Source organism: Acromyrmex echinatior, chromosome 1 (genome assembly GCF_024713525.1).
Source record: "Acromyrmex echinatior isolate Ae372 chromosome 1, ASM2471352v2, whole genome shotgun sequence".
NCBI lineage: Eukaryota > Metazoa > Arthropoda > Insecta > Hymenoptera > Formicidae > Acromyrmex > Acromyrmex echinatior.
The window spans coordinates 3,221,251-3,246,865 of NC_141852.1; the positions used below are offsets into that span (position 1 = coordinate 3,221,251).

Here is a 25,615-nt window from a genome sequence, read left to right on the forward strand (position 1 = left end):
ACCCTTGGAATCATAAAAACAAATGAGCATTGTCTTCACTTTTGACTTCTCTAAACGCGATTTTTTGGGTTTTGGGTCGTTTCACGCCTTCCATTCCGCGCTTTGACGCTTGGTTTCTGGATCGTATTGAAAACACCACGTCTCGTCCAGTAACAATGCTATAAAGGAAGTTTTGGTCCTTTTTTGCTTCCTTAATAATGTCCTTTGAATGTTGAATTCGATGCATTTTTTGGTCGTCAGTCAACTTGTGTGGAACAAATCGTGCACAGACTTTTTGTAGGCCCAAATGTTCGGTCAAAATGCGATAAATCGTTGATTTGGGGATGTTCAATTCCATTTCCATGTATCTCACTGAAGATTTTGGCTCATGCTTGATGAAATTACGCACAACTTCGATGGAATTTTCGTTAATTGTCAATTTTGGGCGACCTGTATGTGCGTCGTCATTTATGTCCTCACGACGTTCTTGAATCGCGTATACCACTCATAAACACTGGCACGGGCTACACAATTATCACCATAAACTTGTTTCATCAAATTATGGGTTTCGGTAAATGTTTTACCAAGTTTAAAACAAAACTTAATATTGGCTCTTTGTTCGAAGTTCATTCTCGTACCGATGTATACAACATACTGACACTTGAGACGCCATAACTTCGTTTCCACTGAACCAAATGTCATGAAATTTTTACTGGAAGTCAGCTAGGGATGTACCTTTCAAACGCGCAATCGAACACACGGATGGCGCCACCCGACCTATCCCTATTGAAAAAGTTCGGAAAATTTTGGGAAGCACCTTGTATAACAATTAGATAAATAAACGTTTCGACCTTAAATTAGGTCATTTTCAGTTATACAATTACTTATTAAGATTATATCACGCATATAATATATTATTGCATCAACGCAACAAAGAGTTAGACAATCCGCATGATAACTTGTAATAATCCAATATGATAATGTTCTCAACCAGTTGTCTTTTCTAAGTAAAACCTTAAACGAGAAGGTAGTTGGATAATGTATCGTATTATATTCTTGAAAAATTGTCTATTGTTAAAATTCAGTCAATTAGTCCTATCGCTAGTCCTCTTTACTTATTCACAGATTCTAATGGAATGAATATAGTTACAATAATAATAAAAAAGAATTATAAGAAAGAAGAATTATATTACAATAATATTATACTTATGTGCAATCATTTTAGTGAATCTTATCATGTGGTGAACTTGTGATAACAAATCAATTATTAAAGACTGTATGTTAAACTCAGATCACGATAGTACATTTATAAACAATCTCAGAAAAGCTGATGGAGAGGGTAACACTGGAATTACGTAGGAGAAGCTATATTAAGCAAAAAAAAATATGCTTCGGGTAAACGCTCTGCATCATTTTGTATGTTAATAGCTTTAATTTGTTTTTTAATGAATTTCAGACATGAGTCTTTTTTGAAAACATGGCTCTGAATCTAATAATGAAATATTCTCCCAATCTAGCTCATGTCCATATTCCAACTGATGCTCTGATACTACCGTGCGTGAGCCTTTGGTTCTCTTAATATTTGCTTTATGTTCTTTTATCCTTGTTTTAATTTTCCTTTTCGTTTGGCCTATATATGAAATATCATAATCGAGACAACTTATTTTATATAAATTAGTAATAAAAAGTAATAAGGCTCAATAAATTAAAATAAATAAAAAGACAAAGGGCTACGAGTCTAAAACAATCATAAATAACAAATTTGTATTAAATAGTTAAAAAATAAAATAAAACATGTCATGAAATTAAAAAACATGAAATTTAATTTGACCGTCAGCAAGTAAACAAACACAAACGTTTCGATCCCTGTTGGATCATTTTCAATGTGATGCAAAAATAACAATGGAAATGTTACATAGATAAAATATATAAAAATTAATTAAAAATTCGCTCTCGGACGTAATATCAACTATAAATCTCACTTCAAAATAAAAAGAAAATTATACAAAAGTTGTAGTTGACAACAATGTGTTCCTCCGGATTGTGTATGTAGAATAAGGACGAACATATTATTAGCAAATACAAAATGTAATAATAAATTACGACAGGAATAAAAATAAAAATAATAAGAAAAGTACAAATCAAGTAAAATATTTGTCTTTCTCATGTAAATTATGTGTAATATATTTATTATGTATATGTATGAAACTTTAATCTACGTTCAATTGTAGAGAAAATAAAGGGAAGAGGATAACAGTTATTTAAAAAAGTATGAATAGCTATCAAATTTTTTTGTTGGAACCGTGGATGTGATAATAGAATAATTTTGTCAATGAAACTGATGATATTTTTATTATTTTATATATCACATTACAATGTTCCATCATATCTAATTTATCTTTACCTAATCTAATGACCGATTTTAACGTATTCATGGGTTTATAAGCAACTTTGAAATCACTCTTTTCCGCTATAGTTTTAAAATTTTCCGAAATTTCATGCATGTACCGTGAAATAATTTTTCGGATTGTTATTATTTGAATCATTGATGTTCTTGGTTGTAATCATTATAAATCTTTTTTCCTCAATAATGTTTTTATTCTGCTGTTAATTGTGGAGAAGATTATATCTAAAGGATAATCATTAGAGAGTAGAACACTAATCATAAACTCAATATTTTTTTTATGATATTCTGGATGCGCAAGGAAAAGAATTCTGTCAAGCTGCCCGATTATCATTCCTTTTTTATGTTCTATTGGGTGATTAGATTTGTAATTTAAATAACGTCCTGAGTTCGTCGGTTTCCTATAATTATCGAGTCTTATGACCCTCGACAATCCTCAAACTCACATCAAGAAAATCCACAGTATCCTCATAGTTATGCTCAACTATGAATCTCAGTCTGTCATGATAAGACATTAAACTCATTATTAAACTCATCTAATATTCTATAAATCTGGTTGTTAGGCAAATAAAATGTCATCCACATACCGATAATAGACTGGAATGTCTATGTTGATGTTCGACAGAATGTACTTTTCTAAGTCTTGAATAACTGGATCCGCTAAAATTGGTGACAAAGAAGACCCTATGGGCATACCAAAGATTTGTTTAAAGTATCGATTGTCGAATTTGAAATAGGTTGAGTTGATAACCAAAGAAATGGCGTTTAAAAATTCTTTCGTACGAATGTTAGTGTGTTTCGATATATAACTCCATTTTCCTTTAATACTTTTCATGACTAAGTCTTCTGGAATGTTATGTATACATCGATATAATGTCGAAAGATGCCATTTTGTAATTCGACTGTAGTGCCCTACTGTTTAATTGATTAATTAATTCTCAGCTGTTTTTAATGTAGCCAAAACCTTTTTTTAAGATTTGTCAATAATATCATTTAAAAAGGAAGCCAGAGGATATATCGACTGTTAATGCAATTGACAATTATTCTCAACGGATTTCCAACTTTATACATCTTTGACAACCCATATGATCTCGGTATCAATCCATCCGTAACGTTAAGTTTTTTATAAGTGAAATGATCTACATGGTGCGTCACCAAAATTCGGACAAATTTCAATTTAAATTTTCCGCTATATTCTGCCTCAGCCAAAAGTTGTTGTTGGCATCCGAGAAAGCCTGATTCTTCTAATAAACTGTCATATTCTCAAAATGTCTGCAATATTGAAAGTGCGGAGTATAATCGAAGAGTTGCGATCATCGAAGACCTTCGCGCTGGGCGCTCAGCAACGGAAATAATTCGGTTCTTTGGATACCGAGATCAATCGTTTATGACGTTGTGGCAAAATATACGGCTTTAGAACAGTCCAATGAAAGTTCCAGTATGCCAGCGAGAAAGAGTCACTAGAAAGAACGCACCGCGAGGACTCCCGCAGTCGTTGAAAGGGCTCAAGCGCTGATTTCGGATGATCCAGGACAATAGTTGCGCGTTCTAATATAGTGAAGCCGTAGATGCAAACTGTGGCGTCCGGAAAGCTATATGTTTTTCAGCAGGACGGTACACCGGCTCATACGAGTCATTTGATTCAAAATTGGCTCTCAGACAACGTCGATATGTTTTAGTCCAAGGAATTCTGGCCTCTCAACAACCCAGATTAAATTTCTTGGACTACTACGTATGGAGCGTAGTTGAAAGGGTCACAAATCTTGGCATCCCAATATGACGTCATTAAGGATCGCTATTGAGACAGCATTCGTCGGCATGAACAGCGTGCGTGCGAACGCTTCAGACCAAGAATAAAGGCCGTCATTCAAGCTAATGGGGGATATGTCGAATAAATACTGTACAGGGATCCCTCAAGTGCCATATAAAAGAATTTTTTGTAATATTTAATTTTTCAAAAGGTAGTATAAAAGAAGGACAAAGAGCCAATGACGTATATAAAAAAATTATAATTTAGATAAGCAAACTTAATACAAAACAATTAAAATACAATAAAATAAAACAAACGTTTCAACTCCAATTGAGTCATTTTCAATGCCATCATACAATAATATCAATGTCGTTCTAAATTAAAAATTCGTACATAATCTTACAATATTCTTACAATTCCTAAACAAAAAATTCTTTCTTCTTTCTGTGTAATACGCTGTGAGTCATTTTTATCAAGAATTAACAAAGTCATAAGAAAGTTCTGGAAAAGTAACCGTAAACAAAAAGAATCAATATTAATCACATAAAAATTAAAAATATGATGATATACCTTAGTAAATCTGTTAAGAGTCCCATAATACACAACGAGAAAAAAATGTAAAATGTAGTCCATTTCGTGGTACAATAAAAAAGTCTTTTTAATTTAATAGGTTATTATAAGCAAATTCGCAAAGATAACGAGCATCTGACTTAAACGATGTCATAAAACGAAATGTCAAACAGAAAAACATTATCGAGAACGGAAAACGGAAAAATAGGAGGAATAAAACTTAACGGATATCCATTCTGTAAAAATATCTTAATAGCGTCAATCATTTTGTCAATTATTTTGTTGGAATTTCGGATGACACAAACAAAAGATCCCATCCACGACCCCATATTTATTTACGTTATTGGCTCTTTGCCCTTCTTTTATACTACCTTTTGCTTATTAGTACAGAGCCTTTTTATTACTTTTAATTTTATATACGCGGGCGAAATAATGCGTAAATTTCATAAATATTTTAATTTTTTTTTGCTTATATCCGATATGAATATGGCTTTGATGCTTGTCAATTTTTGAAAGAATTTTGTAACCTAATTAAATGTAGCGTTAATATTAGAACTCGCATTAGATTCTTGAAATCATATATTAATCACAATTTGGTTCCGCCACATCTTAAAAGATATACTAATATTAGAAATTTAAATTCGTTTAATAGTCTTTCTTACAGAAGACTTCAGAAAATTCAGTTTAACAATGTGAAAGCAATTTTGCAATTGGAGTTGAAGGATTCTTACAGACATTTGCATTTTATTAGAATGAGCATCGTTGATTTTTCCATTAAAATCTACTATGTTTTACCGGTCTCCATGGTTTGTGAGTTTTTTAAATATTTAGACAATATTAATAATTTTTACTTTTTTCAACATACAAGAAAAATTGACAAGAAGATTTTATGGTTGAAAGGAAAAGATTTTAAAGATAAAAAAGCAAATATTAAGCCGATCTCTTACTGTTGTGCTTCGAATAATGAATTGCTTAATAAAATTACACCTAACAAGGTTAACAATGACATTAATATACAAAATATAGAAAGGATTCACATTTCGGCTGAATTGTTTGGAGATGCGGCTCCTCTAGATGCTTTAAATGATAAATGGTTTCTGAATTTGAGCAATGTTGACATTCCTTTAGAGGTCCAATGTTTGCTTCAGTTGGGGGAAGGCTTTGGTTTTCCTGTTAACAAACATAATTTTGATAGAACATTGATAGAATTTATTAAGAATATTGAGAATAATATTATTGGCCGTCGGAAGAATATAATTAATTTTGTTAGAAATAATAGTGTTTCAATTATGGATAAGTTTCGGAATGATTTTCCTAAGAACGGCTCGAATGACAAGTTGTTGTTCGATTGGGTCAGGACAACGAAATTATTTGTAAAAGATCATCCTGAAATATTAATTTCCAAAACTGATAAGGGTAATGTCACCGTTGCTCAAAATAAATTAGAGTACATATCAAGATTAGAGTACATTGTTAAATAGCCCATTATATAATTTGTCATTATTTTTGCATAACATTATTGCAGATTCTATACCGGAGACGCCTAGTTTCATAAAAAACAGCTATGATTTGATTAATAAATAGTAGTAGATAGTAATGGGAGAAGGTTCTTTACGATTCCATATGTTAACACGATATCCGAAAGATTTATACCTATTGTTAATATGTTTAATTATAAATTGGCCTTTACTATTCCTAACACATTGAGAAGTTTTATAAAGAGAGGAAAGGATGATTTGGAACACGTTCAGAATCAAAATGTGGTTTATAGAATATCCTGTGAGGATTGTGATGCCAGTTACGTTGGCCAAATTAAAAGACAATTAAAGACCAGATTGCATGAACATGTTTCTGATATTAATATAAGTTCAAAATCTCCATCAGTGATTTCCAACCATCGTATGGTGGAGAATCATAACTTTAAATGGGATAAAGTGGAAATATTAGATATAGAGCCCTCATATAACAAAAGGTTGATATCAGAAATGGTCCATATTAAAAAACAGAAGCATGGGATTAATAGACAAAATGACACGGAGTCTTTGCCGGATTTGTATTCTGACATTATACATTCTCTTTCTCCTTTCTAACATCTTTTATCCTTTTCCTCCTATTTTTCCGTTTTCCGTTCTCGATAATGTTTTTCTGTTTGACATTTCGTTTTATGACATCGTTTAAGTCAGATGCTCGTTATCTTTGCGAATTTGCTTATAATAACCTATTAAATTAAAAAGACTTTTTTATTGTACCACGAAATGGACTACATTTTACATTTTTTTCTCGTTGTGTATTATGGGACTCTTAACAGATTTACTAAGGTATATCATCATATTTTTAATTTTTATGTGATTAATATTGATTCTTTTTGTTTACGGTTACTTTTCCAGAACTTTCTTATGACTTTGTTAATTCTTGATAAAAATGACTCACAGCGTATTACACAGAAAGAAGAAAGAATTTTTTGTTTAGGAATTGTAAGAATATTGTAAGATTATGTACGAATTTTTAATTTAGAACGACATTGATATTATTGTATGATGGCATTGAAAATGACTCAATTGGAGTTGAAACGTTTGTTTTATTTTATTGTATTTTAATTGTTTTGTATTAAGTTTGCTTATCTAAATTATAATTTTTTTATATACGTCATTGGCTCTTTGTCCTTCTTTTATACTACCTTTTGAAAAATTAAATATTACAAAAAATTCTTTTATATGGCACTTGAGGGATCCCTGTACAGTATTTATTCGACATATCCCCCATTAGCTTGAATGACGGCCTTTATTCTTGGTCTGAAGCGTTCGCACGCACGCTGTTCATGCCGACGAATGCTGTCTCAATAGCGATCCTTAATGACGTCATATTGGGATGCCAAGATTTGTGACCCTTTCAACTACGCTCCATACGTAGTAGTCCAAGAAATTTAATCTGGGTTGTTGAGAGGCCAGAATTCCTTGGACTAAAACATATCGACGTTGTCTGAGAGCCAATTTTGAATCAAATGACTCGTATGAGCCGGTGTACCGTCCTGCTGAAAAACATATAGCTTTCCGGACGCCACAGTTTGCATCTACGGCTTCACTATATTAGAACGCGCAACTATTGTCCTGGATCATCCGAAATCAGCGCTTGAGCCCTTTCAACGACTGCGGGAGTCCTCGCGGTGCGTTCTTTCTAGTGACTCTTTCTCGCTGGCATACTGGAACTTTCATTGGACTGTTCTAAAGCCGTATATTTTGCCACAACGTCATAAACGATTGATCTCGGTATCCAAAGAACCGAATTATTTCCGTTGCTGAGCGCTCAGCGCGAAGGTCTTCGATGATCGCAACTCTTCGATTATACTCCGCACTTTCAATATTGCAGACATTTTGAGAATATGACAGTTTATTAGAAGAATCAGGCTTTCTCGGATGCCAACAACAACTTTTGGCTGAGGCAGAATATAGCGGAAAATTTAAATTGAAATTTGTCCGAATTTTGGTGACGCACCATGTAGATCATTTCACTTATAAAAAACTTAACGTTACGGATGGATTGATACCGAGATCATATGGGTTGTCAAAGATGTATAAAGTTGGAAATCCGTTGAGAATAATTGTCAATTGCATTAACAGTCGATATATCCTCTGGCTTCCTTTTTAAATGATATTATTGACAAATCTTAAAAAAAGGTTTTGGCTACATTAAAAACAGCTGAGAATTAGTTAATCAATTAAACAGTAGGGCACTACAGTCGAATTACAAAATGGCATCTTTCGACATTATATCGATGTATACATAACATTCCAGAAGACTTAGTCATGAAAAGTATTAAAGGAAAATGGAGTTATATATCGAAACACACTAACATTCGTACGAAAGAATTTTTAAACGCCATTTCTTTGGTTATCAACTCAACCTATTTCAAATTCGACAATCGATACTTTAAACAAATCTTTGGTATGCCCATAGGGTCTTCTTTGTCACCAATTTTAGCGGATCCAGTTATTCAAGACTTAGAAAAGTACATTCTGTCGAACATCAACATAGACATTCCAGTCTATTATCGGTATGTGGATGACATTTTATTTGCCTAACAACCAGATTTATAGAATATTAGATGAGTTTAATAATGAGTTTAATGTCTTATCATGACAGACTGAGATTCATAGTTGAGCATAACTATGAGGATACTGTGGATTTTCTTGATGTGAGTTTGAGGATTGTCGAGGGTCATAAGACTCGATAATTATAGGAAACCGACGAACTCAGGACGTTATTTAAATTACAAATCTAATCACCCAATAGAACATAAAAAAGGAATGATAATCGGGCAGCTTGACAGAATTCTTTTCCTTGCGCATCCAGAATATCATAAAAAAAATATTGAGTTTATGATTAGTGTTCTACTCTCTAATGATTATCCTTTAGATATAATCTTCTCCACAATTAACAGCAGAATAAAAACATTATTGAGGAAAAAAGATTTATAATGATTACAACCAAGAACATCAATGATTCAAATAATAACAATCCGAAAAATTATTTCACGGTACATGCATGAAATTTCGGAAAATTTTAAAACTATAGCGGAAAAGAGTGATTTCAAAGTTGCTTATAAACCCATGAATACGTTAAAATCGGTCATTAGATTAGGTAAAGATAAATTAGATATGATGGAACATTGTAATGTGATATATAAATAATAAAAATATCATCAGTTTCATTGACAAAATTATTCTATTATCACATCCACGGTTCCAACAAAAAAATTTGATAGCTATTCATACTTTTTTAAATAACTGTTATCCTCTTCCCTTTATTTTCTCTACAATTGAACGTAGATTAAAGTTTCATACATATACATAATAAATATATTACACATAATTTACATGAGAAAGACAAATATTTTACTTGATTTGTACTTTTCTTATTATTTTTATTTTTATTCCTGTCGTAATTTATTATTACATTTTGTATTTGCTAATAATATGTTCGTCCTTATTCTACATACACAATCCGGAGGAACACATTGTTGTCAACTACAACTTTTGTATAATTTTCTTTTTATTTTGAAGTGAGATTTATAGTTGATATTACGTCCGAGAGCGAATTTTTAATTAATTTTTATATATTTTATCTATGTAACATTTCCATTGTTATTTTTGCATCACATTGAAAATGATCCAACAGGGATCGAAACGTTTGTGTTTGTTTACTTGCTGACGGTCAAATTAAATTTCATGTTTTTTAATTTCATGACATGTTTTATTTTATTTTTTAACTATTTAATACAAATTTGTTATTTATGATTGTTTTAGACTCGTAGCCCTTTGTCTTTTTATTTATTTTAATTTATTGAGCCTTATTATTTTTTATTACTAATTTATATAAAATAAGTTGTCTCGATTATGATATTTCACATATAGGCCAAACGAAAAGGAAAATTAAAACAAGGATAAAGGAACATAAAGCAAATATTAAGAGAACCAAAGGCTCACGCACGGTAGTATCAGAGCATCAGTTGGAATATGGACATGAGCTAGATTGGGAGAATATTTCATTATTAGATTCAGAGTCATGTTTTCAAAAAAGACTCATGTCTGAAATGATATTCATTAAAAAACAAATTAAAGCTATTAACATACAAAATGATGCAGAGCGTTTACCCGAAGCATATTTTTCTTTGCTTAATATAACTTTCCTCCAGCGTTATCCTCTCCATCAGCTTTTCTTCTAAGATTGTTTATAAATGTACTATCATGATCTGAATTTAACACAATCTTTAATAGTTGATTTGTTATCACAAGTTCACCACATCCTGATAAGACTCACTAAAGTTATTGCACATAGATATAATATTATTGTACTTTCTTAATTATAATTCTTTTTTATTGCTAATGTAACTATATTCATTCCATTAGAATCTGGAAATTATATGTGAATAACTAAAGAAGACTAGCGTAGGACTAATTGACTGAATTTTAACAATAGACAATTTTTCAAGAATATAATATGACACATTATCCAATTACCTTCTCGTTTAAGATTTTATTTAGAAAAGTCAACTGGTTGAGAACGTTGTCATATTGGATTATTCTTACAAGTTATAACGCGAGTTGTCTAATTCTTTGTTGCGTTGATGCGATAATATATTATATACATGATTCTGAATAAGTAATTGTATAATATTGAAGATGATCTAATTTAAAGATGCCAGTTCAAAGTGAACATATATAAATTAAAAAATTAAATGATTATCTAATAACATATTATCATGACAAGTAACTGATATATTATTAAAGGTGCCAGTTCAAAGTGAACATACATCAAGTGTATCCTCAAAAATTTCAACCTTTAAAAATTTAAATGATTATCTAATAATATATATTATTATAACAAGTAACTGATATATTATTGAAGGTGCCAGTTCACAGTGAACATACATAAAGTATATATATTATCTAATTAAGTATATATACTATTTAAGTATATATATATTACTAAAGTATATATATTATCTAATATTTAATATAATATATTATCGTGAAGAATAACTTATATGTTATTGAAAGTGCGAGTTCAAAACGAACATACATACATACATACAAGTAAAACAGATTACAATTTCATTTCAGAAAATAAGTGCGATATGTTATTCTTAGTTCACAAAACATAAAAGACGTTTAATGAGATTTGATTTGAAATTTATCCCGTACAATGAAAAATAATTGCTCGTAATTCCAGAGTACCATTGATAATGACTCGGAAAAAGAACATGGCGACCTGCTTTTAAAAAACTTTCGATGGATGGAATATTGAAATAAAAGAGCTATAAAAATGGTTTATATTATATGTAGTAAAAAGAAATCCATTATTTTTCCAATAGAGATGGCTTTAGTAATCTGTATAACGCGTAGACGAAATACAGATTACTAAAGCCATCTATTGGAAAAATAATGGATTTTTTTTTACTACACCTAATATTAAAAGTATACAATCTTTCTTTAGTAAAATTTCGAATTTTCGTATCAACTTCCGATTTTGAGTTTATTCCATACTTTCAGCGAGTGATTTATTAATCAAAAAACGTTGCCTTATTGCCTGAAACGAGCAAATATTGTATTAAGTAAATCCAAAATTCGTAAATACAATGTTCTCGGGTCAAGTACAAAGAAGCTATACGATTAAAAGTTTACTGATTATTTGACGTAAATATATTCACTTCGTTATAGAGCTTTTGAAAATACCGTTCTAATGTAATACTTTTCGTACTTCAAGTGTTGTAATTTAATGTATATATATATATATATATATATATATAAAATTTTTTTATGCTAATAAGCATGCAGTAATAAGAATATTCATTAATATATAAAGCATATTCTCAAAAATGTAAACGATTATCTGATAATATATTATCTAACAATATACATTACATGAAAAGTAACTGATATATTATTGAAGGTGCCAGTTCAAAGTGAACATATATAAAGTGTATATGAGGGTAGGTTGAAAAGTAATGCCTCCGATGCTTTAAAAAAAAAAGGAGGTGGGGGAAACCGGTATAGTTCGTTGCGTCTCGTTGTGACATCTGTTTAGAATCAGTATGTCAAGTTCCGTGTTGGTACGAGCACGCGTTCATATTTTATTATCATGGAAACGAAAAGCAGTATGGAGGTTAGGTTAAAGCAACGCGCAGTTATCGAGTTCCTCGTCGCAGAAGGGTGCGAACCTAAAGAGATTCATGCTCGTTTAAAAAATGTTTACGGTGACGAAACGATTGACATTAGCAATGTTCGAAGATGGATTGTGAATGCGAAAAAAGTTAATAGTAGTTCGCTTAAAATTTCTGATTTATCGAGTCGATCTGATTTATCTGGTCGTCCGAAAACTGCGGTGACAGATGGCAATGTCCAAAAGATTGATGACTTGATTCATGAAAACCGAAGGATTACGCAGCATAAAATTGCTCGTATCGTGGGTATTTCTAAAGAAAGAGTGAATCATATTATCAGTAATGAGCTCGAGTATCGAAAGATTTGCGCGAGATGGGTCCCAAGGATGCTCACAGACGAAATAAAGAAGAAGAGACTTGACATGTGCAAGGAAATTTTGACTACTTTCCACTACTAAATTTTGACTAATTTCCACTACTAAAAGATGACCTTAAGGGACATCATTTCGACTCGGACAACGAAGTTCAAGAATTTGTGAATGCTTGGTGTCGGAATAAAGAGCCCCAATTTTTCGTTGACGGGATGGACAAATGGATACATCGGTTACATAAATGTATTAATGTCAATGACTATGTCGAGAAATAATCATGGGATGTTTTTAAATAAAGATTTTTCTACCTACTGTAATTTTTTGGTAATTTTTTATCCATTCTAGAGGATTTTATTGAGGTGGAGGCATTACTTTTCAACCTACCCTCGTATATTATCTAAATTTAATATAATATATTATCATGAAGAATAACTTATATTGAAGATGCAAGTTCAAAACGATTTCTTCCGCCCATCTTCAATAACATATAAGTTACTCTTCATGATAATATATTATATTAAATTTAGATAATATATACACTTTATGTATGTTCACTTTGAACTGGCACCTTCAATAATATATCAGTTACTTTTCATGTAATGTATATTGTTAGATAATATTATCATTTAAAAAATATCCACAGTTTTTTGTTTAATTTTTGAATGAAAAAACCGCGTTACTTTTTAAATGATCCAATATATCAGATAATCATTTACATTTTTGAGAATATGCTTTATGTATTAATGAATATTCTTACTGCACGCTTATTAGCATAAAAAAAATTATATATATATACATTAAATTACTTATCAATTTAATAAAGTGATATTACTACTCTGGTTTATGTTCATGATAGCGTTTCAAGACGAAAGTTTTCAGCATGAAAATCAGACATATATAAATTCATATAAAAAATATTTAAAGTAGTACTCGCGAAATGAAAATAGTCAGAATTTCATGAATTGAAACCAAAATCTGGCAAATTCGTACAAATTCAATGATTCTAATTCCTTAAGTTTGCTTGGATAATAATCATCGATGAGCGACGGACAATAAATATTCGTAGAATTTTCATCAAGAGCTTTAATTTCATTAAATGTTTTAACTTTTTTGTTTTTCATTTCATTAACGTCAATCCATTTGGTGATAATGGTATGACTGTCTGTACCATACAAGGGATTCCCTAGCAGCGTCTCCGCAGCTTCTAAAGCACCGCAATCTCTGTTATTCAATGAATGCGTCTCAAAATTCCAGTTTCGATGCCAAGAGCTTATTGGAATCTATCATTGCAAAGTCTATATTGCATTTCTTTGTCGTGTATTTTGTTAAGTATTAGAGTTTAAAAACTAATTTTTCTCCAATAAAGTGTATGTCCATACTCCCAGGGGACTAACTTCGCCGGATTATAATCTGCAACCCTTAAGGCCCTTCTCTCTTGGAGCAAACAGACATATTCATCCCTAAGTCGTTTAAGATTGCAAACTTAAATACTTTGACTATGCAAAATAATTCTCTGCTTTATGCGCTACTATTTCCAAGCATTTTTTATTTTTGCGCTGCAACACTTCTCTCTTGGAGCGAAAGTATTGGACACTTTACGACAGCAAGCTTCCAAAATAATCAATGATTGGAATATGATGATTTAAGAAATCAACCATAAAAATTTCCATCTCTATGTCAAATCTCATGTCAAAGATCATGTTAAAATTGAAGAGACGAAGAAAATGTGGTTGCGTTCTCATGAGAATGGGCGATGAAGGGGCCCATTCTTTATTTTTAGTATATTCATACAATCCGCATGACCCAGATTTTTAATGGGTCATGAGTTTGAGGCCTACTTTTTTGAGATACGGCGTAACGCGTCGTCGATTTGTGCGCATTGTCATGCGACTGCATACGCTGACTGGATACGGCAATGCATATGCTGTTGTTTTGCTCATCTTGGGCCGCAGAGGTCACTTTTTGAACGGTTGGGCTCGATGTTCTTAACAGGACATACGGCTTCATTGTCAGGGCAGCTATGTGCTCCGCTGCGGATTTCTACGAGGCCGTCATGCGCAAGAAGTAGTGGGTCTAGTGGGAACGTCAGGCCCTAAAGAGACAAAGGGCTCTTTTAGCTCGGATCTGTCTGGGGTCTGACGACAACCATGTATGTAAAAATGTTTATATAATAATAATAATAATATTATAATATATAATAATAATGTGTATATTTAGGATAGTATTTAATATAATATAGAATAGTAATAATAATATATAATAATAATGTGTTTATATTTAGGATAGTATTTAATATATTATAGAATATATTAGAATATATAGGATTTTAACTTTAAGTAGTATACCGGACCATGGAGGAGCGTATACTCCACGATTTGAGTGCATCCTGATGAAATGCCGGGTAGACAAGGTGCGTCCAATGTGTCTTGCGGAGGTGCTGAATAAGGGAAGTTTTCAGATAGACGATGATGTCCTTCCTTATAGGACTCATCAAATCCTGCACAATCAGGAGATCAGCTCTTAGGTGTTTTTTTCCTCTCATCCGGTTAGGTTCTCCTTCGGAAGCATCCCGGCTATGTGAGAGGCTATGTGAAAATTTTTCTTCTTCTTGCAAATAAAAAAAAAGCTATTTTCATACAATATTAAAAATTCATTCATTTCTGTTGCAATCAAAATAAATATTAAAGATTGTGTTAAAATCGTAGAGACGAAGAAAATATGGTTACGTTCTCACAAGAATGGTGGTGGTGGGGCCCATTCTTTATTTTAAGTATATATTCATAATGACACGCGCTACATCAAATGGGACGTGTCAGCTGTATAATGACAGGTTGTGATAATAACCATCATTACACATCCACTAGAAGTTAGTATATATATATTTTTATCTCTTTATCGATCAGTTTTAAAACCGATCTATTTTAAATATATACCGGGTGTCTCAGAGCACCCGTACCACTCTTTTAAAAGGTAGGGATGTGTTTGTACAAAAAAATGGTTCAGATTCAAAATTTGCAGGATTTCAGGAGATCTATCTGATGGTGACCTTGAATTTGACCTTGAGGTCGACCTTGGGCATAACTCAAGGTCAAAGTACCGTTTTACAAATGTAAACCCTTATTCATGACATCACAAATGAAAATAGCGGAAAATTTTACGTCCGAATACGTTATCAAGCCTAGGTCAAAATTACTCTTAGACGTCATGTGGAGGTCAAGTTACTTTTAGAGCACCTGTACCAACCTTCTAAAAGATATGGATGTGTTTGTACAAAAAATAGTTCAAACAATACTAGGTATTTACATAGCTATGATGCATCCATCTGCTGGTGAATTTGAATTCTACCTTTAGATTCATTTGTAGTCGTGTACATCGATTTTTAAAGATTCCTAATTATCAAGATCTTGAACAGTCGATGCCGCCTGTGTCAGCGTTACCCAAGATGTACCACGTGGAGGTCACAAGGTCGGACTTACACCTCGTCGGGGTGCTTTTTTAAGGTGGTTCCCCTTGCCGTCACCTTTGTTCGTACGCATGTGTTCAGTCTAGATTTTCGAAGTGTCCTCCACGTGCATGTATGCAGGCTGTTATTCTTCGTTGAAAATCATCCGTCACCCGACAAATTTCGACAGGATCTAGAGACTGAATGGCTTCTCGAATTCTATTCTTCATGTCTTCTGAAGTCGTAGGTCGTTCGCGGTATACGAGGTCTTTTATTCTTCCCCACAAATAAAAATCCAAAATTGTAAGATCCGGTGATCGTGGTGGCCAGTTATGTGGACCATATTTACCTATCCATTGGCCGCGAAATATGCGGTTCAGTTGTTGACGAGCAATGACAGACGTGTGGGCTGGACATCCATCCTGTTGAAACCACATATTTAGACGTAGTTGAAGTGGAATATCTTCAAGTAAACGTGGGAGTTCGTTTTCGAGTATATCGACTAAACTGAATTAAACTACACTAAACTAAACTAAACTGAACTGAACTGAACTCAACTAAACTGAACTGAACTAAACTTACTTACCATTTTTCTTTGAAGAAAATCTAAACCGTTTTCTGTATGTCGATTTACTCGAAAACGAACTCCCACGTTTACTTGAAGATATTCCACTTCAACTACGTCTAAATATGTGGTTTCAACAGGATGGATGTCCAGCCCACACGTCTGTCATTGCTCGTCAACAACTGAACCGCATATTTCGCGGCCAATGGATAGGTAAATATGGTCCACATAACTGGCCACCACGATCACCGGATCTTATAATTTTGGATTTTTATTTGTGGGGAAGAATAAAAGACCTCGTATACCGCGAACGACCTACGACTTCAGAAGACATGAAGAACAGAATTCGAGAAGCCATTCAGTCTCTAGATCCTGTCGAAATTTGTCGGGTGACGGATGATTTTCAACGAAGAATAACAGCCTGCATACATGCACGTGGAGGACACTTCGAAAATCTAGACTGAACACATGCGTACGAACAAAGGTGACGGCAAGGGGAACCACCTTAAAAAAGCACCCCGACGAGGTGTAAGTCCGACCTTGTGACCTCCACGTGGTACATCTTGGGTAACGCTGACACAGGCGGCATCGACTGTTCAAGATCTTGATAATTAGGAATCTTTAAAAATCGATGTACACGACTACAAATGAATCTAAAGGTAGAATTCAAATTCACCAGCAGATGGATGCATCATAGCTATGTAAATACCTAGTATTGTTTGAACTATTTTTTGTACAAACACATCCATATCTTTTAGAAGGTTGGTACGGGTGCTCTAAAAGTAACTTGACCTCCACATGACGTCTAAGGGTAATTTTGACCTAGGCTTGATAACGTATTCGGACGTAAAATTTTCCGCTATTTTCATTTGTGATGTCATGAATAAGGGTTTACATTTGTAAAACGGTACTTTGACCTTGAGTTATGCCCAAGGTCGACCTCAAGGTCAAATTCAAGGTCACCATCAGATAGATCTCCTGAAATCCTGCAAATTTTGAATCTGAACCATTTTTTTGTACAAACACATCCCTATCTTTTAAAAGGGTGGTACGGGTGCTCTGAGACACCCGGTATATATATATATATATATATATATATATATATATATATATATATATACTTGTCACTTTGTAATTATAACATTGAGAATGACCTAATCGGCTCGAAACGCCATTTATTATTTTTAATATGCTTTAGTATTCTTTATAATTATAATTTATAATTATAATTTAAGGCAAACTTTGGATAGCCTTTTCATTATATTTCGGTAACTTTTACTTAATTTTATCTTTTTTCAATCTGAAATTATTACTTATTAACATAGACCTGCGGCATACGATACTTGTCTTTCCATTACATTTCCTGCAATCTTCGGAAGGTTAAGCAGTCACCCATTTCATGTTAAGAAGTTATTAACATAAATATGAAATAGGAAATTCAACTCCGCTGACCGTGACATATATAGTCAAGGTAATGACCCTTAGGTAGTGACCATCGAAGGACAATTCATTTCTGATAACCTTGACTCTCTCACACATTATGAAGACCATCACATCGAACAATCTTCGGAAAATTGTATCAGTCCCCCATCACGCATTACAAAGCTATCCAAAAAAGTTTTAATGATCCTGACTCATATTGTTAAAGTCATGATCCTGAATGATCATCGGACACTTTCAACAGGCGACCGTTGCCCACTGAGAAGCTATTAAAATTAAAATGGACTATTCATCTCCGATGACCCTTCCACATATTATGAAAATCAGCATACCAAATGACCTTCGGAAGGTTGTAGCAGTCACCTATAACGCGTTATGAAGTTATACAAAAAAATTAATACGACTTTGATTTACATTGTCAAGGTCACGACCCTGAGTGACCATCGGATATTTTCAGCAGGCGAAAGTGAGATAGGACGAAAGAGAAAGAGATAGGGCTTTTGACGGCTTGTATGTCCAGAACGGCTTGACCAATTTGTATTTCTTTTGGCTCAAATTATTGGTGGCGATCCCGCCTTTCAGGATATGTTACGATTAAAAAATTTTTTATATTTTAGTAGTTCTGTACCCCCAAAGAATGGACTTTGGTGGCTCGGAATAAGAGACTTGTAATGTCTTTATGCCTTTTACTTTTTTTTTAACATGGCCGAAGACACTACCTCCTGTCTCCTGATTATGCGGATGTCCGAATTTCCATGAGTGGTAGTGTAAAAAATGCAGAAAGATATCATTCTAATGCTAAGAGAGAACGCAATTTTTATTCTTCTTCTATTGAATATATCATTACAAAGAATATTTTCTTGATAATATAATTTTAATATACTCTTATTATTTATTTGAAACAAGTAATATTTATATAACATTTTTCTGTATATACATGTGCAGGTTTCAGAACGAACTGAACTGAGTTTTTTCAGTTCTTGATTATTTCCTAATTTTCGCAATCGAGATATTATTTCTAAAACGCCGAATTCGACATCAATAGCTTGGTGCGCGGGGAGTAGGGCGCGCCTGCTAGGCCATCCCCGCTCCTCGCGGTCTGCGCGCCAAGCTATTGATGGCAGATTTAGGTTAAAGATAATATATTTTTAACAGAGATGTGTCAATTGCCGATAATTTTTTAATAGGTTGGAAAAAGACCTTTTAATTGAAAAAAATCTCAAAAATTAAAAGTAATCTAAATATTCAATGAAGCTATTACCTTCAGCAATAGTAGGTCAGGCGGACGCGCGTATTCGGCTTTAAATGTTAATATCTCGTTAATTCTATTGCGAGCATTGCAAAATGGTAGAGGACTTTTCCCACTCAGTTTACTCCGCTCTATCTGCTTAAGATGGGTGGAGCCATAAGTTGGAGTCACCCTGTATATTTAAGAACCAAACACAGAGAGGCTGGTCACGTGATCTGTTGGCATCTTTTTTTTATATATGACAGTTTTACATTGCACATTCACAGCGCGCAGGCAATAGGTTTTTTCTCTCTCTAGCGGGAGTAAGATATTGTTATACACACACAGTATAAAAGTATACAGTAGGGATCCCGTTTTCCATTCAGCCGCATATTTGTTTGTGCATCATAAGCGGCCATGTTTTTGGTGACACCAATTCCGATCAAAACAGAGAGCCCCCCCAGTTTCTCCGTTACTGCAATTGCGCCATGACATATGGCTGCGCTTGCTGAGCGACAAAATACTACCGTATCTCCTGAATAGCTGATTACAAGAATTAATTTTATGAAGCAACGTGACGGTGCGTGAATATATATGATTAATTACTAATTTGATGAAAGATTCTCAAAAGATTGTTTATTCTCTTTTTTTTGTTGAATATAGGCGCTGGTTTCTAATACTATTGATATGGTATTTGGTCACCAAAGACGTGGACCAGACCCTGAAAACTCGTCTGAAAAAGATTATAGGTGACGCTTCTTATCCCTACTGTATATCTTTATACTATGGTATCACCGCCAAGCACCGCGACGGGATTAAACTTTTGGATGGTATTGTCGCGAACTACTTTAAGCACTGTGATCCTGCTTTGAACAAATATAAAAATTTTCATATTTAATTGGATTTAGATCCTGCGCACAATAAAAGGAATAGGCCTTGCGCATAATAGAAAGAATAAGAAATTAAGAATAAAGAATAAATGATTTTAATCTATTAGAAATCGGATACATCGGAATATATAGTTTCTGATAAGTTGAAATCATTTATTTTTTATTTCTAATTCCTTATTCCTTCTATTGTGCACAGGGCGTTATTTTCATTGGTCTAATTCAAATATTTTTGTAATTAAACTTTAAATTCGAATTTATTAAAATAAATTTTATCGGAAATGAGCTGAAGTATAAGTTTGTATATACTTGCTTCATTGAATATTTAGATTACTTTCAGTTTTTGAGATTTTTCTCAATTAAAAGGTTTTTTCAACCTATTAAAAAATTATCGGCAATTGACATCTTTGTTAAAAATATATTATCTTTAACTTAAAGAATGTATAATATCGTTAGAGAATAATACTTAAGGTGGTTCTTTAGTAAAAAAGTTTGTCTCACCAAGGCTTACCCAAAATTACAAATATCTGCATAATTTGGATAAAATATTAAAACTGCGCGTCTTAATAAAATAGTATGGAACATACGATAGTAAATCAAGAGGTGCATCTTCATCGAATGAAAACAAGATGAGATTATGTTTATTTTTCGAGATTAAATTTATATGCAAATTTGTACACATAAATATCTTTCCAGAATTGACTTATTATTTTTTTGTGACAATTAAAATCGTAATTTTTTTTAACTATTATAATTTCGTTTTTGAACAAAGTATACGGTAAGATTTATGTGCAATTAGTCAAAGAAGCATCTGCGACCTTTATCCGTTACTAAGTTATACGTGAAAGGTTACATTTTCAACATTTCTTTCTCTTATTTTATCATTAATCTACTGTAGAATTTTGCACACGTCAGTTTCGATATTTCAACTTCATTATATAAAAAAATTAGACATTTCTATGATAACTCGATTTATTAAAGAATCTTAATTAAGAATGATATCAAAAGGAATGAGGTGCTATATGTAATTAATTATTTTCAGACTCAACTAACTGGATCACGCACCAGCATACAAAAGTTCCCGCAATATTATCCAAGTTCGATGTTACCGCCGCCGCCACCTGCTCCTATGGCCAGACCAGTAGCAATAATAAGATCAACAGGTGAGTTAGCAGTGACAACTGCTAACTCGCCACCAACATCGTCACCTACGGATCCAGCCGAGCTAGGGCCTAATCAGGAACAGATGACTACCGCAGCGGCAGTTGGACTCGTCGGTTCTGCTTGCCAGAATTCTGTCGAACCCGTTGGACGAAAGAGCCCCACCAGAATTCTCGTTACACCGCATACCTCCAACAGGGAATATACATTTGCTCATTTTCATTCGCAACCTGGTCAGGTTAGCTTCTTCTACAAATCTTTTCTTATCTTTTCGAGAATTTTATTTTCATCGTATAACATTTTCTTGCATTTTCTCAAATAGCAAGCGCATGTTATTTTGATATTAAGTAGGGGAGACTAGGGTCAATTGACTGTAGGGATAAGTAGAATAATCAAGGCTACATTAAAAACAAGATATTCGAGATGCGTAAATGTATTTGAGCACACAGCAGCCGCTCAGTCTGCTGTAACATCTTATTGCGAACACATCTATGATAAAAATTATGCACAATTTTAAAAAATCGTACATCTAAGTAAATATTTTTATTCTTAAAGTTTTTGTTTTACAATCCTATATGATTGTCTGAGATATGTGATTTCTGCTTAGATAGTAAGTGTAGTTCTCATTTAATAAAGTCCAACAGGGTTTTTTTGTTTATGTGTCTTTGTTATCGTATATTGTTAATGTTTTTAAAAAATGAACGGATGGGGATAGTAGACTAACCACAGCTGGAACTGTATGACTCATTTAGTGACGACTCTTATAGTACTTACTTATAGTATTAAAATTTTATTCCTTTAAAGAGATTTTCTTCAGTGGTAAATATTATAAGTTTAGTTCCCTCATGTCCAATCTCGAAAACTAAGTTCATTCGACGTGTTTTTGCATGAAATGAACAAATTTTGCAAAAAGAAGCATTGTTATATATTTTTATAAAATTTTTATTAATATGTAGCCAAAGATGTAGCTTAAAATACGTTAATCTTTATTTTAATAATTTTAGTCAAATTATTCTGGTCCCGAGGCTAGTTGAATCACATAGAATGCATTAGAAAAATGCATTTTTTTCGTATTAGTTATCAGTTTCCCTTTATTATTAAAATATTATTAGATAGTCAAATGTATGTAGTAATTGCTATAGAATTCATTTTTTCGATAAGTCTCTTAATTTTGTTTGTAAAAATTCGAAACTGAAAAATGAGTCTATTAGCCCCGGTCTCCCTTACTAGGCATGTTTGTACTAATGATGTTAAGAGATTGAAAGAGATAGTTATATGTAAGTTTATTTTAAGGACGTCTTAAAGTATGAAGATATTATTTCACGTCATTATAATAGAATTTTAATCCTTACATCGCGTTGTAATGATACATTTTACAATAATATATCAAAATCTAAAAATAAAGGAAAATGATCAATAAGATTATTTTTGATCCCAAATCGATTCTTATTAAACAATTTTTTTTGTATTGAATGAGCCTTAGAAATATCAGAAATAATCATTATGTGAGAAAATTTAATTCATAAAGCCCCAATTAATTATTAGTCTAGATATACCACTGAGGCGTCAAGTGGCTTGCTGCTCGGTGCGATTGACTCGCGATCTGTAGATTCGGGTTTAATCCTTGCGCCCACATATGCGTTTAATTTAAGGAGCCAAAAATGACTCCATCTGATGATTAAGAGATCTTTGATCATCAGTGCCGTTCGAATCCGGCATTAAATTGTAAGTTCCATATATCAATGGATATGTATGGATTCCCTAGACTAGAGATTGGATATTAGATTAACAACTTCATTCCAAAAAAAATTCATTATTATGAAAACCTCATGAGAGTTAGGTTTTGGTTCATCGTGAACTGTAATGCCGCGAAAGAAGAAGAAGATATACCACTATGATACTTAAACTCTTTCCATAACTAATAAATAAATTAATAAAATATTTTCGTTCATTATACTGCTCTGTCATTATATTAACATTCAGGTTAAGGTTGCTCAGATTAAAAGCCATTTTTTAATCATTTTTTATTCATTTTAATATCATTTTGACGTTATTATTATTTGTCGTTCTGCTTAGGTATTTGTTGCCTATAGACTCAAGCCTCTATAGCATTAAAGTTGTTATCATTGTAAAGGTTTTCTTATTTTTTATTAAAAAAAATTTTTTCGTAATAATCAATATACCCTAGAAGAAAAATTTCTATGCCAAAGTACGTCAAAAAAGTATGCCTTTTTACTTCTACAACTGTGGCGTAGAATCGCGTTGTTAAACATAGAAATAACTACGCGACCAACCTAAGATAAAATAGCGTACTTAGACCTAATTCAGCATAGAAAGTACGTCAAAGTACGCAACAAATAATCACTTCCTGAACTACTCATTTCTATGCCGAACTACGCTAAACTAATTTTTATTCTTTTGTAGTATTTCAAGAAAGTATGTTATTCTACGCTTTTTTGCGTGGAATTATACTCTACAGTCTGATAGTTGGGCACAGAAATAATAACAAAATTACGCGTTTTTACGTGAAAAATGTAAAATGACACGTACTTGGATCTAATTAAACACAGAAAGTACGCCAAAGTATGCGCAACCATCCATATAATCCAAACAGGACCATCCAGAGAAAATTTTTAATCTAAAGCGAAAAATAACCCATTTTTTCTCATTTTTTTACTCATTTTTTCGCTCTAAATTGAAAATTTTCTCTGGATGATCCTATTTTGATGTCAGATTCGTATTCAGTGACTCAAAATACATAAGAATAGCTGGGTCTTTACCCCAGCACAGGGTACTTTTTTTGTGTGTACTTTTCTGTGTATTAATTAAGATTTTATAATCTATGTTATACATTTTCTTATGAAACGATTAAATATAAAAAATAGGAAAATTAACGGTAAATGTTAAAAAGAGATCACCTCAAATTTTGATAAAAATACATTGAATCGATACGTTTACGCGTAAAAATTTCAATTTCAATTTCAATTTCAATTTATTGTGCAATACAATACAAGAATTACGTTTTGTGTGACACATTAGATACACAAATAGTGAGGCATCAGCAAACTGCTGCTACTACGCCTCCCCAGAACACAGTAGCATATAAAATATTAGAAAATATGAAAGTAAATGAATATAATAGTTCTGACTGCTAAAGCATGAGATAAAAAACATAAAACAGTTGATATCATTCAGTTAAATTGTGTGTAAATGACAAGAGTTTAGTAGGCATCACAGAGAATACCGTGATGTTACAATTGCTTTAATTAATAATGTTGACTGGAAATTCGCAAACAAAGTTTTGATAGAAATTAAGTTATTGATTGTTCGCTAATATGAATTTGGCGGTGGTGGGACGAAAAGAAAGCAAGGAGGCAGAAGAACGAATGGAATATGGTAATATGTTGTAAAATTTGGTGGCGGTGTAGGAAAAAGCTGTTTTAAATTTGACAGTACGATGAATGGGGAAGAATAAAAAGTCATGAAACACGAAAGTTATAGGTACGCTTCACATGGTGAGTGATAAATATAGAAAGCTCGAAGAAATCAATCGGAAAAAATTTTGGAGGTTGATGCCGATGCGAGGAACAACTGAGGAACAACTTACGCAGGAAATTGAGATAATTGATGAGTACAAGATAAGATATCATCAAGCGAAAGCTTTACTAGATGTTACTTTTAGCCATTCTCAACTATCAGATGCTCAGAATGTCGAACAAGCAATACAAGCTTCCAGAGACAATGTGCGCGCATAAAAGCTGCCAAAAATACAATTGCCACAATTTAATGGAGAGCTCAAAGATTGGTTAAAATTTTTGATGTATATTCAAGAATATACATGAAAATCCAAATATTACGAAAGAAGATAAATTCCAATATTTAATAAACAATAACAGAAGGCATAAGAGTGAGCGAGCTTTCCATCGACTGCTGTTAACTACGACAAAGTAATTACGAGTCTCAAGAGTCGTTTTGGCAGAGAAGATTTGCTCATCGAAATTTACGTACGCGAGATGCTTAAATTAGTATTGAGCGAGACAAAAATAAGTACATATAAACATACGTCTTTATCTCAAATTTATGACAGATTAGAAACTCATTTGCGTGCCTACAGTCACTAGGGGTTACGACAGACATACAGGATCCATTATAAAAGTA

At 32.7% G+C, this 25,615-nt stretch overlaps 1 protein-coding gene and 2 long non-coding RNA genes across 11 annotated transcripts in view; 2 read left to right on the forward strand and 1 right to left on the reverse strand.

Annotated features, from left to right (window-relative positions):
- NfI (Nuclear factor I) overlaps positions 1 to 25,615 on the forward strand; it is a 380,015-nt gene that overhangs the window by 280,709 nt on the left and 73,691 nt on the right. For all 9 annotated transcript variants that reach the window (XM_087410461.1, XM_087410479.1, XM_087410439.1 and 6 more), the window contains one exon: positions 21,339 to 21,695. In XM_087410461.1, the coding sequence (XP_087266587.1) occupies positions 21,339 to 21,695 (357 nt within the window). The remainder of the gene's footprint in view (positions 1 to 21,338; positions 21,696 to 25,615) is intronic.
- Positions 171 to 4,789, reverse strand: LOC147910836 (uncharacterized). Its single transcript, XR_015546466.1, has 2 exons — positions 4,704 to 4,789; positions 171 to 4,634 (listed from the first exon to the last, which is right to left on the reverse strand). It is a non-coding gene; the product is annotated as an uncharacterized LOC147910836 (long non-coding RNA).
- LOC147910837 (uncharacterized) lies at positions 6,936 to 9,152 on the forward strand. The gene is made up of 2 exons (XR_015546467.1): positions 6,936 to 7,021; positions 7,091 to 9,152. It is a non-coding gene; the product is annotated as an uncharacterized LOC147910837 (long non-coding RNA).